Raw genomic sequence first — 14,541 nt, forward strand, 5'->3', positions numbered from 1 at the left:
GTTCAAAATGAAAACAAAATGTATTTGAACTGCAAAATTTCTTATTCTAAAGAAGGTATTTGTGTCTTATTTTCCAGTTAAAATAGATCTAGTCTGATTTGTTTGCAGATGCCACTAGTTTTGAGTTTGTAACAATTAAATGACTTTTAGATATTTCAAGAATGTTTAGGCCAAATGTGTCAAACTGTATGTCAAATATAATTAGGTTGTATTTGAGCAAACTATAATTCAAAATTTATAGCGTCTAGAAGATGGAAGATATTTGGAAGTCTCAAAGCAAAGAGGGCTTCAGGGCACAGGCTCACACATCTTCTGTAGCCTTGAGAAAATAAGCCATAGGGTAAAACCTTAAAAAAGCATAGTGAGATCAGGAAAGAGCTGTTGGGTTCAACAGAGCTGCACAGTGTAGAAAAACAGCCGGGTCATCCCTGAAGTTCAGCTTGGAGTTTCATGTTAATGTTGAGTTGCAGCTGGGTTGGCTGCCTGTTTCTTGACTGCCTGTACACACACACACACACACATACATATATTATATATATATATATATATATATATATATATATATATATATATATATATATATATATATATATATATATATATATATATATATATATATATATATATATATATATATATATATATATGTATTATAGTAAAGGGCCAGCTAAGCACTGACAGGTTGGAGCATTTGAGTAGCATACTAACAAAGAAAAGAAAAAAGAAAAAAATCGGTGACCTATTTCCCGACAAGATTCACTCCACAAAGCTGTGAATGTGATCTAGAGGCTCATTCATCATGATTAGTCCTATTATGTGCAGGCTGGGTATGTTTTAAACAATATTTACCTAACTCTGAAATTTTTTGGAATGTTTCTAGACCATTGGGTTTTGATAATTTCGTATTTATCTTACGGCTTGACCAGGGTGAGTGCATTTATCTCTGCCAGTGGCTAGCAGAATTTGTGTTCAGCCCAGCATTTATTGGGATGTGCAAGATATTTTAGACGGACATTGGGAGTGTACTTAAAGTTAATGGGGGTTTGATTGGCCCTTTTAAAAATTAATAGAGGCATTAGACTGAAATGCTGCGTTAAAGGGTTATTTCACCCAAAAATGAAAATAATGCCATTTATTACTCACTCTCATGTCGTTCTACAGCCGTAAGACCTTCGTTCATCTTTTCAACACAAAATAAGATATTTTGATTAAATCCGATGGCTCAGTGAGGCCTCTATAGACAGCAATACCATTGAAAATCTCAGTTCATGTGAGTACAGTGGTTCTACCTTAATATTATAAAGCGACGAGAATACTTTTTGTGTGCCAAAAAAACAAAACAAAATAAGGACTTTTCAACAATATAGTGATGGGCTGACACTGCTTCGGAGTGTTATGAATCGAATTAGTGATTCGGAGCGGCAGAGTCACATGATTTCAGCAGTTTAGCTGTTTGACAGGATATCTGTGTAGTGATCAGCAGGCAGACATGAGGGAAGACTCCCCTCATCACCTCATCTGCCATGATGAAAAGCACATGACTCCAAAACCCACACCTCCAAGAGAAGCAAACAAGGGAATAGATAGGCTAGCAGATAAGCCTATCAAGACAATCACCCTGAACATTTGTGAAATGGAAGAATGATGACATTAGCATGTCATTGAGCCAGCTAATTCTATCACCATTCTTCCCCATTGTTCACCTCAGTCCTTAGACCAGAGGTGTGAACTGGATTCCACTCATCAGACAGGTTTTGCTATGTGACTTGAAGTCACAAAGGAAAGAAATAGACACACAGTGGACAAAATGGAGCAAATCTTCTCCATTTTTATTATCAAGAACTCTATATGTGACCAGTCACGGAAAGTAGGGACACAAGTCTGGGGCATTTTGAGTTATTCGCAGATTTTGAAAGTGTAGTCTCCAAGCTTTCCAACGATGTGTAACACATGGAAATCTGATAATATTTGGAGAAGTTGTGGCCATTTGAAGGTAGGCACTCAAAAAAGCTCAAAGGGCAGAAAGTGACCTAAAGATTTTGCAGTTCTCGCCTGTTCTCACCTGCTGGGAGTGACAATAGGCTCATTTACATCTCATTTAGATAAGCCATACCCCCTGTAAAGCTCCCCCCTGTAAAGCTGCATGGTTGCATAGCAACAACAGACGCAACAGGAAAATCGGACCGCATACTATTAATAATAAAGGATAATGTGCATTGTAAATGTCAGTAATTTATCTTTTTTGACATTAGAACTTTTTAACAGGATTCTGTGATAACCGTATAGTCCTGGTTTAGACCTCAGTTAGTGGTTAGACCTGGTTTGATTCAAAGGATAAAAAAATCCTGTACATTAAACTCTTCAATACTTTTACTTTTGACTTATAACACACATTTTACGGCTACGGATACTTTATACTTTTACTTGCGTAGGAATTTAATCTGATACATTTACTATTACATTAGTAAATCCTTGTTATGAAGTAGTAAATGGCTAAAATTATTAGCGTCACATTCAATTCAAGAATAGTAAGGTGTACATGAGCTAAGTCATTCACACCAGTCAATTCAAGCAGTTGAAGCGTTATTCAAATTAACATGCTAACATTACCATCTAAAAGTGCATTATAGTAATGGGGGTTTTTGGCAAGTGATACGATGCTAACGATTACAATTAAAACGACAGTCCTGAGCTAGCTAATAACAATAGACACATGAGATAACATGTAGCCTACGTGTTCTTAGAATGAACACAAAACGACAAACATTGATGTTTATGGAAACTCACCCCATAAGAGACAGAAAAGATCTTGTTGCCTCCAATGAAATAAGTTGTTCGGGCACACTTTCTCTTTGTCGGGGTCTTCTTTGTGGATGTAACCATCTCCGAAGTTTGCACTATGCGTCTGTTTGCCTCTAAATGTCCAATAATTTGCATGTCCTGCCACTCTTTTTCCGCAGCTAAAGAATCCAGCCATACGTTGTACTTCAAAACATTTTCGGTGTAACGGCCACGGTTCAGCTCCTCTGCGATATTCTTTGCAGCGTCCATCTTCATTAAATTTTTATATCAGCTAGAGCCGGCCAAAGCGCTGCATAAATAAGTAGCCACGCTTCCTTTGGACGGCGGCGGCAATAACAAAAGAAACAAAAGCCGGCGTATCTGATTCCAGTATGGAAATACAAACAGACAATGACACGCCCCTACTGCAAGATAGAATCTCTGAAAAACAAGCCGATTTCAACCTCAAAATGTACGCTTTTAAATAAACCAATACTGCTATCTAAAACACGAAGATGCTTCTTCATGATCTCAACTAACAGATTCTGCAAAAAAACGAAAATCACCAATTTTGAAAAAAAAAAAAACACTTCTTTCTCAGTTTGCTCAATAGTTGTGCTGCCGACTTGTGTCCCTGGATTCCGTGACGGGTCACATATACTTAATGAATGTTGTTTGTGTACATGCAAACTATACAAACTTGCCTACCAAGGTATACATTAATGCATAGGTCAAAAGGTCAATATAACTCAATGTTTGATCATTATGTTTTCAGCTCAATGCCTAGGTTAATCAGAAATTGGTTTGGAAAGTTAATTATGCATAGGAAAAACCTTAAGGACATTGTTCTAAATGTGAACTTTAAGCTATGCAAATGAACCTCATGCAAGAGGGGGGCCATCCAGCAGCCACCTCTAACAGCATCAGCCAATCAAGACACTGCATCTGAAAGGTGCCAATTTGCATTTCCCTCCTTCTCGGGACAGGTTAAAAGACTTGTTTCTGAGACAGATAGTGTTTCCAATTGGGTTGCTGCAGTTTCCCATTCTGGTTTCAGGCTCCAGTTCTTGTTCCAGTCCCGGTTCAAGGTTCCGGTCTGTTTTAAATATGTTTTTAGTACTTTTATGGATCTTGAGATTTTCAATGGCATTGCTGGCTATGCAGGCCTCACTGAGCCATTGGATTTCATCAAACGATCTTAATTTGTGTTTCGAAGATTAGCGAAGGTCTTATGGGTGTAGAACAACATGAGGGTGAGTAATAAATGTCATTATTTTCATTTTCGGGTGAACTAACCCTTTAAATGCACTTTTCAGGCCTGCCAAACCTGTGCTTGCTGGGATTCAGGCTATAGTTTTAGGCTTTCAATTTGCCAGCAACACAAATTACACTATTGTTTTTATTAAAATGGCAGTGAGATAGAAAGGTGCAATAAAAATAAATAATAAAAAAAAACTAATATATAGTATACTTATACTATAATATATATATATATATATATATATATATATATATATATATATATATATATATATATATATATATATATATATATATATATATAGTATAAGTATACTATATATAACTATTTACATAGTTCTATGTACTATGTAAAATTTATTTTTTAAAAGGAAAATTGCACATGATATTAATAATAATTTTAGAAAATCTATGTTTATTATTTTTAGCTTAAGGGAAAGCTGTTTTTCTCTCATTTTAATTACAAAAAAAAATATTTTTTTCAGAATTAAATGAGGTTTATGTTTACAATAAGAAGAAAATAATGTACAAATGGATTAAAACATAACTTAATTTAAGAAAATCTCAGAAAACATGGTAAGCAATTGCTTTTTAATTCAATCATATTTAGGGATGCAATAAGCAAAAGAAGCAAAACTACACAAGATATTAAGACTTATTTTAAGAAAATATATTTTGAATAAAGTTTATTATTCTTAGTTTAATAGCAAACTGTTTTTTCTCATTTTAATAAAATATTTAACAGACTATAATGAGGTTTATGCTTAAAACAAGAAGAAAACTATGTACAAATTTGTTAAGAAATTAATCTCAGAAAACAAGTGGTAAAAAATTGCAATTAAATGCCAAATTAAATATTAAAATAATTAATCATTTAAAAAATATAATTTGTTTGTTCAGATAGTGTACTCAGGTAGTGTAAAATCCGGCATATCTACATTGGTTGCCATAGTGATGACTTCCACCAAAAGACATATAAAAGAAGCTGTCATCGACGTTGAAAGAGAAAACTTGGCACACTGTTCAAAACTGCTCACTCATTTGCTCATTCAATATTCATTTCAAAGAGAATGGCACATGTGAGTATAAGAGTGATTTCAGCTGAAGATTTTTATAACATTATAGCTTTAGTCATACATCACTGTAGTCTCGTCCAGAACAACGAAAACAACTTAACTTAAACAACATTAAAACTGAAATCTGATCTGACTGTTCAAACTGAAACTATGCACTTTAATCTGATTTTAAACCACATATTGATTCGGTTTAGATGAGGTTTGTTAAAATCAGATGCTATGTGGTTTTTGCTACAAACAATTAAACCGTTTTGAGTTGGATATGCCTAAAAGTAGAATTTTCTGAACAAAACCAAATTGTTTTGGTAGAAAGGACGGAATAAATTAAGTCAAATCTCTTCTCTGGCCTCTCTGGATGATATTTCAGCTAAATGTCATGTGAACGAGGAGTATGAGATATATATTGAATTTGTTGCGCTCACGTCATTCCTCATACTGGATTCATACTTTGCTCAAAAATAAGGCAATTCACATGCTAGACGGTGGATAATCTATGTATTTTAGATTCCTTTGTCATTACTAAGTGCAAAAAAAAAGAAAAAAAAAAGAACATACAGAGTCTGTTTCTCTTGTCTCACACATCCTCAGAGGCCAGTTTGCAGTGTGCACTCCAGCATTAATCAGTCTGGAGGGGAATGTGTGTCTATGTGTGTGTGTGTGTGAGTGTGTGTGTGCGCATAAGGAGGAGCCGATAGATGTAATTGGCTCTAAGCTGATATTTCAGCACTACCTCATCTCACCTGAGGAAAGAGATCTCTCTCTGAAGCTTTCCTAAATGAACCTTAATACACACTCACTAAAATCCTTCAATCCCCAAAGAGCCACACACACCATCTGGGATCAGGTTCACACATACACACACTCACTCTCTCTCTCTCTCTCTCTCTCACACACACACACACACACACAAAGTACATTTGTCACAAAAAAAAGGAACAAATCTATTTATTTCACATCAAACAATGACAGAAGCAGGATTTAAATAAATTATTTGTGAGTCTATTTAAATATGTCACATTCTGACACAAGCAAAATTCACTGAGATGTTTTTTAAGTGTAAATTGTTTTTGAAAGAAACAGAATGAAATTAAACAGAAATTGCCCCATTTTTTTCAGTAATAATATCTAAACAACTCTTAAAATGAGACAAATTTACTCGAGAAGCAACATAATATGAAAATGTATTATAATATTAAAATATATAATACTATACATTTGAATTGCATAATAATAAAGATTATTATCTTGCATAGTAAAAGAATGCACAGAATATATTTTATCATTCACTTTCATTCACATCAGGGTTGTGTAATACGACGCAAAAGTTAAATTCTCTTAAGTTTCATCAGCAGAAGCCAGCTTCAAGTCTCACAAGGAGTTCGTAGGCCGCTCTGCGTACATTCACATTCTTTCTTTCCTGAAAATGTTACTTTATATCACGATTACAAATTTCACAACTTCACCTATTTTATTTCACATTATTTTAAATCAAATCAAACCAAATCAAAATCAACTTAAATTAAATTGTGACTTTTTACCTTGTATCACATAATGTGATTTACCACAAAATCTTCTTTTTATTTATTTTATTTATTTAAAATTAAATTTTAATCAAATCAAATCAAATCAAATAAAAATAAACCTAAAACACAGTTTTTAATTATTTTATTTTTCTTACAAAACCATAAAAATACATTAATAACACAAACAACGTGGAATATATAAAACATTTACAACACTACTGACCCTACTAACCACCTACATTACCTAAATTCAGAAGGAAAATGGCTGTGGAGGCGGTGGGTGAATTTTCTGGTTTAAAACAATGCTGTATAAGCCCCAACCCTCAAAATCTGACTGATTGATAGCAGAGTTGTTCCAATGTTGATTCAGGAATGGGTCTACATCACATTAACATCATTATATTACCATCATTAGTGTGAGTGGCTGGTCAGAATTAACTAACAACTCGCATCCCATGACTCACCACAGTAGGGTCCCTCGTCGGAGTGGTCCGCACAGTCTCTCCAACCGTTACAGATTCGCTCTGGCGGGAGGCACACTGACGTGTCATTGCCGCAGGGAAACTTTGGTGGCTTACAGATGGACACTTCACAGCCCTCCTCGTCCGATTGGTCCTCGCAGTCGATGTCTCCATCACACACCCAGTCCTTACTAATGCATTTCCCTATGGTGCAGAGAAAACAAATGCGTTACAAAGCAGAATTTTTGAACATCATTAACTCTCTGTGCAGTTGCTCTACAAAGCTATCTGCTTTCTGCACACTTTTTCTTTAACCAAAACACTTTTTCTCTAGTATATCAAGCATATAATTTCCCATAGGGCTACACTCAGTTTCTAAGTGCTGTTTGGAACTTGCTGTTTGCCATATCATTAGTAATAATGAGGTAAATAATAATTTTTATTTATTTATTTTTATGTTGAAAAAGAAAACTAAGGATTATTTGTGACAGAAGAATATAGCCAAGTGCTGTCTGAGAGTATGAGAAAAAAAGTGATGTCAGAGTCACTTTTAGTGAAAGTGTTTGGGAAACTGACAGTTTAAAAGTTTAAGACATGAAGTTGAATTAAATTAAATGGTACATAAGTCATTGTTTACACTAGAAAGACAGCTACGTAGCTACTATTTTTATATAGGCTATTTAAATATTATGATATACATTTAAATACCTTTCCCTCCCAATTTAAAGAGAGACATGGATTTTCACACAGAATCCTTATCAGTTCTTTTTAATGGTGTACTCAGTAACCTAAGGTGTTTCGATTTATTTTTTGAGCATGTGAGACAAGTCATTAGCGATTCCCTCATTATCTTTCTAGACAAGTTCTTTAAGAAGGTGAAACAGGGTGATGAGTACATAAATTACTTTTCTGTATCCTTCAAGACAAAATAGTGTGTTCATGTTCATTAGACCTTCACCGAGACTTCGTTTAATCAGATTTTAATTCACTTTACTTTAAGTTTCACAAAAACTTTTTTTGACTAAGTCTGTTTCACCTGAATTTCTCTCTTAACCAGGCTAGTTACAATTAAAAGGCTAAAATTAAAATCTCCTCCATGTTTATGAGAGGTCCAAGCCACAAAAACATTTTGACAGTTGTTCTATAGTTTCTAGCTGTTCAGTTTGTTGCACTACAACCTGGGGACGAATTAGCAATTTTCGCTAATAGCCTGCCTCAGGAATTTCTGATGGGTTTTTTAGAACAGCGGCTTTAGATTTACAGGTAAAATGAGGTTTGTAACTTCCATGTTTTGTTCCACTGCATAAATTACACATAATGACACCTCAAATGTAAAACCGTTATGTGCTTTAAGTTGCTAATGTAAACATGCTAACAAGTTGCTACAGAGTGCACTTATTGAGAGCAGCCATCACAATGAATACGGAGCTGTTCACGCAGCAGGTTTTCTGTAGGTCAGTGATAAGCTTATTATTAATGACATGGACAAATAAAACAATAAAAAACCTGCTTAAACCAGCCTGTGCTGGTCTTCAGCTGTCCTTGCTGGTCTAGCCAAATTTTGTTCACCCAAAATTCTCTCATATATTACTCACCCTTATGTTGTTCCAAACACATAAGACACAAATTTAGATATTTTTGATGAAATCCAAGAGGTTTATCCCCCATGGAAAGCATGCAATTACCATCATTCAAGGTCCAGAAAAGTAGTAAAGCCATTGTTAAAATAGTCAACGTGATTGCAGTGGTTCAACCTTAATGTTATGAAGTGATGAAAGTACTTTATGAGAATAAAGGGAGAGAGACAAGTTAGTTGAATCAAGTCATTATTTTTGTTTTGTTTTTGAGCACAAAAGGGATTCTCATCACTTCATAACATTAAAGATGAACCACTGTAGTCACGTTGACTATTTTAACGATGCTTTTACTACTTTTTTGGACCTTGAATCTGGTAATTATATTTCTTTCTATGAGGGATAAAAAAAAACGTACTCGGTTACTAACGTAACCTCGGTTCCCTGAGATACGGAACGAGTACTGCGTATGGGGAAAGGTCTCCCTTTTTCCCCGCTGCTGAAGCCTTTTTCAATAACGCAGTGTAACTGCACCGTCATTGGTTCACTCATAGACAAGTTGTTGAACCAATGGCGGCGCGGCATAGCTGCGCGGCCTATGGCGACAAAGCGCGCGAATATTCCCGCCGAAATGGGCGGGGTATAGGGCTATATAAGCAGGCGTTTCGCCATAGGATTTCAGTGTCAATCGACTGAAGCGACGACCCTGAGCCGCAGCCTCGTGGCACGGCAAGTGACGCAGTACTCGTTCCGTATCTCAGGGAACCGAGGTTACGTTAGTAACCGAGTACGTTCCCCTTTCGATACTTCACTCGTACTGCGTATGGGGAACGAATTCAACCACGCCGTGCCACGGCTGGGAACGATATAGCTTGCATTTGGCCACCCAGAGGGGGGCAAAAAGGACAAGCGGAGGCAAAGCCTAACCGAACCCATGGTTACACTGAAGGAAGATACTTCCTATGGTGGCGTGAAGCGGGACCTGTTGGAAGCCGCTAATCACACCGACAGGACCCGAGCTTGTAAGGTCGGGACATCGAGGTGATAGAACCTGACAAGGTGGACGGCGAAGACCAGCCGGCCGCCTCACAGATGTCTTGGATGGAAACTCCGTTGGACCAAGCCCACGAGGAAGCCATTCCTCTAGTGGAGTGGGCCCTGACTCCTATGGGGCAATTAGTGCCCAGTGAGGAGTAGCACAGGTTAATAGCATCCACTATCCAACGGGAAATGCGTTGTTTCGAGACCGGAGACCCTTTGGTGCGGCCGCCAAAACAAACAAAGAGCTGATCCGACAGTCTGAAAGACTGTGATCGGTCTATGTAGGTCCTCAATGCCCTGACTGGGCAGAGTAGCTGCAGCTCTGGTTCGTCCGCCGAGGGAGGAAGAGCAGAGAGCGAGATGACCTGAGCTCTAAACGGAGTTGAGAGCACTTTAGGGACGTAGCCATGCCTAGGTTTCAGAACGACCTTAGAGTCACCAGGCCCGAATTCGAGGCATGCAGGGTTCACAGAGAGGGCCTGCAAATCGCCAACACGCTTTACCGATGCTAGGTGCTAGTAGCAGAGCGGTTTTTAGTGTTAGGGGCCTGAGGTCGGCTGAACCCATTGGTTCAAATGGGGCTCCTTTCAAGGCCCTGAGGACCAACGAGAGGTCCCAGGAGGGAATAGTGAGAGGGCGAGGAGGATTCAAACGCCTAGCACCTCTCAAAACGGATCACGAGCCCGTTTCGTCCCACCGATTGGCCAGCAATAGGAGCGTGGAACGCTGCAATGGCTGCTACGTAAACCTTAAGCGTGGAAGGGGAGCGCCCCATTTCCAAGCGTTCTTGGAGGAAAGACAGTATGGAAGATACGTCACTCTCCACAGGGTCTATGTTGCGTGTTGAACACCAATCAACAAAGACTGACCACTTCTGGTCGTAGAGGCGCCTCGTAGATGGGGCTCTAGCCTGAGAAATGGTATTTAGGACGTCCTCGGGGAGGCTAGTCGGCTCCCATCGAGGGACCAGAGGTGCAGAGCCCAGAGCTGCGGCTGTGGGTGCCAGATTGTTCTGTTTGCCTGAGAGAGGAGGTCCCGTCTCAGGGGAATCGGCCACGGGGCTCTTAGAGAGAGCCTGAATAGCTCTGAGGACCAAACCTGGTTCCTCCAGAGCGGGGCCACCAGAAGGACTCTGTGCTGGTCTTCTCTGATACGCCTGATGACCTGGGGGATCAGTGCGATCGGAGGGAAAGCATAAAGGAGCGTGCTGGGCCATGTGTGGGCCAGAGCATCTACTTCCTTCGAGAAAAATGTTGGGCAATGAGAGTTGTCTTCTGAGGCGAAGAGGTCTACCTCTGCCTTCCCGAAGAACTCCCAGATCGTGAGGACCACTTGGGGGTGGAGCATCCACTCGTCGGAGGGGATGTTGCTCCGTGACAACATGTCCGCACCCAGATTGTTCCTGCCAGGAACATGAGTCGCTCTGAGCGACTGAAGCCTCGGAAGAGCCCATTCCAGCAGTCGTTTCGCCAGAGCGCACCAAGCGGCTGGACGAAAGACCGCCTTGGTGGTTCAGGTATGACACCACCGTCATACTGTCTGACCGAACTAGAACATGACGTCCCGTCAAGTAAGCCTGAAAGAACTGAAGGGCTTTCATCACTGCTAGCATCTCTAGACAGTTGATGTGTAGATGGCTTTCCTCGTGGCTCCACGAGCCGAAGGCCGGTCTGCCCTCGCACACAGCGCCCCAGCCCAAGTTGGAGGCGTCTGTTGAGAGCACCGTCCTCCGTGAGACCGCCTGTAAGGGGACTCCGCGTTGGAACCATACTGGATCCATCCAAGGTTTCAGGGCTAGAAGACAGGCCCGATTGACCTTGAGACATAGGCGGCCGTGCCGCCATGAGCTAAGGAGGAACCCGGAACTTCAACCAGTACTGAAAGAGGCCGCATCCGAAGAAGGCCTAGCTGCAGCACCGGGGAGGCGGAAGCCATCAGCCCTAGCAGCCTCTGGAAAAACTTCAGAGGGAGATAGGCTTTGTTCGTGACAGATGCCGTGAGCTGCTGAATTGCCAGGGCGCGCTCTGGCGAGACTACTGCCGTCATACGGACCGAGTCGAAAACTGCTCCCAGAAACGAAATTCGTTGAGTGGGGCATAGCGAGCTCTTGGCTAAGTTGACCCTGAGACCCAGGCATTGTAGATGGCTGAGGAGCACGGATCTGTGGCGTTCCAGCTCGTCTCGCGAACGGGCTAAGATGAGCCAGTCGTCGAGGTAATTCAGAACCCGGATTCCCATCTGTCTCAGAGGGGAAAGCGCCGCGTCCATGCACTTGGTGAAAGTGCGGGGAGCCAGAGACAGCCCGAAGGGCAGGACCGTATATTGGTATGCCACCCCTTCGTATGCGAATCTCAAGAATCGTCTGTGACGGGGGGCTATCTGGATGTGAAAATACGCATCCTTCAGGTCCAGCGAAGCAGAACCAGTCCTCGGGGCAAATGTGCGCGAGGATCTGCTTCAGCGTCAGCATTTTGAACTTCCGTCTCATGAGGGAGTGATTCAAAAGCCTGAGGTCTAGGATGGGTCTGAGACCGCCATCCTTTTTGGGGACCAGAAAGTAGCGGCTGTAAAAGCCTGTCTCGCTCTCTGACGGAGGAACCATTTCCACAGCTCCTTTTTCCAGCAACGACATGACTTCGGCCCGGAGGACATGAGCGTCGTCCGGATTGACCGATGTTTGAAGCACCCCGGCGAAGCGGGGGGCCGTCGTGCAAACTGGAGCGAGTAGCCCTGGTTTACGATCCCCATGACCCATTCTGACACATCGGGGATGGCCTGCCAGGCCTCGGCCCGAGTGGCTAGGGGTTGAATAATGTTGGGTGACAGACCGCCGTTGAGAGGGTCGTACACCGCGAGGGGTGGAAGAGGAAATTTGCTCTTTTTGTGATGAGGTAAAAATTTGTCAGCCGTGAAAACGCGGCGTTTAGATTGGGCGCAACAGGTGTGGGCCCAGCTGTCACTTGGAGTATGTTTCCCACGCCCGGAAATAAACGAGGCGGAGGGGAAATTACCCGTGGGAGCTTTTGGGGTGGTCCGGTCGTAACGGGACGGTCCCCCATCCTCTTCCTGTCCGACGAATCAGGACGACTTCGGAGGCACCGGGTCCAGCACAATCCTGGGCCGGGGTCCCTGGCGCCTCGGGAAGGGAGGGCGCTTCGCAGGGCGCGAGCGCTGGCGATGCTCCTGGGGCGGCGCTGCCTGTGTTGCAGGTGGGGCTGGTTTGTTCTGCTGAGCCGGCGCAGTCCTGGGGCGGCTAGACGCAGAAGCGGAGCTGGAGCGCTTAGGCAAGAAATGCCTCATAGCCTGAGACGATTTCTGCGCGGCAGTAAAGCGCTCAGTGAAGCCATCCACTGCAGGCCCGAAGAGACCAGAAGGCGAGACCGGGGCGTCTAAGAAGGCCGTCTTGTCTAGGTCTTTGATCTCCGTTAGGTTGAGCCACAGGTGGCGCTCCAACACGACCAGGCTGGCCATGGAACGACCGATGGCCTGGGCCGTAGCCTTCGTAGCTCGCAGGGCAAGATCCGTGGCGCTGCGGAGATCTTTGAAGGCTGGCGCGTCGATTCCAGACTCATCCAGAGAGCGGAGGAGTTTGGCCTGGAATGCTTGAAATATGGCCATGGTGTGGAGCGCAGAGGCAGCTTGGCCCGCCGAGGTGTAAGCCCGTCCAGCCAGAGTAGAGGTGGTCCGACAGGGCTTGGAAGGAAGGGCCCTCTTCGTCTTCCAACCCACAGCCGCGGGAGGACAGAGGTGAGCAGCCACCGCTTCATCTAGGGGTGGCAAGCGCTCGTATCCCTTCTCCTCGGCGCCGTCGACGGCGGTGAGGGCGGAGCGGTGCGTAGTGTGGAGGCGGGCAGAGTAAGGAGCGCGCCACGACTTCGTCAGCTCTTCGTGGACCTCAGGAAAGAAGGGCGCTGAACGCTGGCGAGGTGCTTGGCGGCGGCCTGGCAGAAACCATTCGTCCAGGCGGCTGCGAGACGGCTCCTCTGGAGGGGCCCACTCGAGTCCAGCTCTTCAACGGCTCTAGACAGGATGCGGAAGAGCTCGGCATCCATGCCCTGGCCATGCTCGATGGGTTCCAAGGGAGGCGGTGGAGCGGGGTCTTCCGGCTCGCCAGCCCATCCTTCCGCTTCGGAAGCCGCAAGAGACATGGAGTCGTCTTGTTCGTCGTCTGTTCCCCGAATGAGACGGGTCACTCGCTTCTGCGGAGGGACGCTGCTCAGGGCGAGAGAACAGAACTGGAGAGAGTTCCCTGGGAGGAGAGGGCGAGGCACGCGGGGGCTGGGCCGGCGTGAGCTCGCTCAACTCCTGGCGCTGAGTCGCTCTACCCCGCTGTCTTTTCCTCGCCGGACCGCGGGAGGAAGGAGACGGGGAGGGCGCGAGCGGCGAGATCGCCCTCAGTGAAGAAAGGCGACCCGCGAGCGCAGGAAGCGAGACTCATACACTCGCAGTGCGGGCATGAGTCTCCAGCGAGCGCGCCGTCTGCGTGGGGCTTGCCCAGGCAAGCGACACACTCGCTGTGTCCATCGTCGTCGTGCAGGGGGCCCTGCAAGTACCACATGAGTGGCGGGGCATCGTGAGACGCCGCTGCCGTGGCGGCAATTGGGTGGCTCTTTTAGAGCGGCGAGGGCCGCGGAAGCTCTTAAAGCGGTGAAAACCGCTGGAAATCGCTCTTTTAGAGCGGCGTTTAGCCGCGGATGAAGCTCTCAGGGCGGCGCGCCGGATGGCGGCAGGGGACGCACAGGAAGCGGCCGGAAGCGGGAAGCGGGAGGCGGCGGCTCGGCGACGGCGCTAGAAGCTGCAGTCCGCGAGGGCGCCGGCGCTTTCC

The 14,541-nt window shown here is 43.7% G+C and overlaps 1 protein-coding gene across 1 annotated transcript in view; it reads right to left on the reverse strand.

Moving 5' to 3' along the window:
- The window catches only part of lrp1ba (low density lipoprotein receptor-related protein 1Ba), a 297,751-nt gene that overhangs the window by 171,169 nt on the left and 112,041 nt on the right, over nucleotides 1-14,541 (reverse strand). Inside the window, exon 22 of the mRNA XM_067398603.1 lies at nucleotides 7,105-7,305. Within this exon, the coding sequence (XP_067254704.1) occupies nucleotides 7,105-7,305 (201 nt within the window). The remainder of the gene's footprint in view (nucleotides 1-7,104; nucleotides 7,306-14,541) is intronic.

This window comes from Chanodichthys erythropterus, chromosome 10, assembly GCF_024489055.1.
Source record: "Chanodichthys erythropterus isolate Z2021 chromosome 10, ASM2448905v1, whole genome shotgun sequence".
Classification (NCBI taxonomy): Eukaryota; Metazoa; Chordata; class Actinopteri; order Cypriniformes; family Xenocyprididae; genus Chanodichthys; species Chanodichthys erythropterus.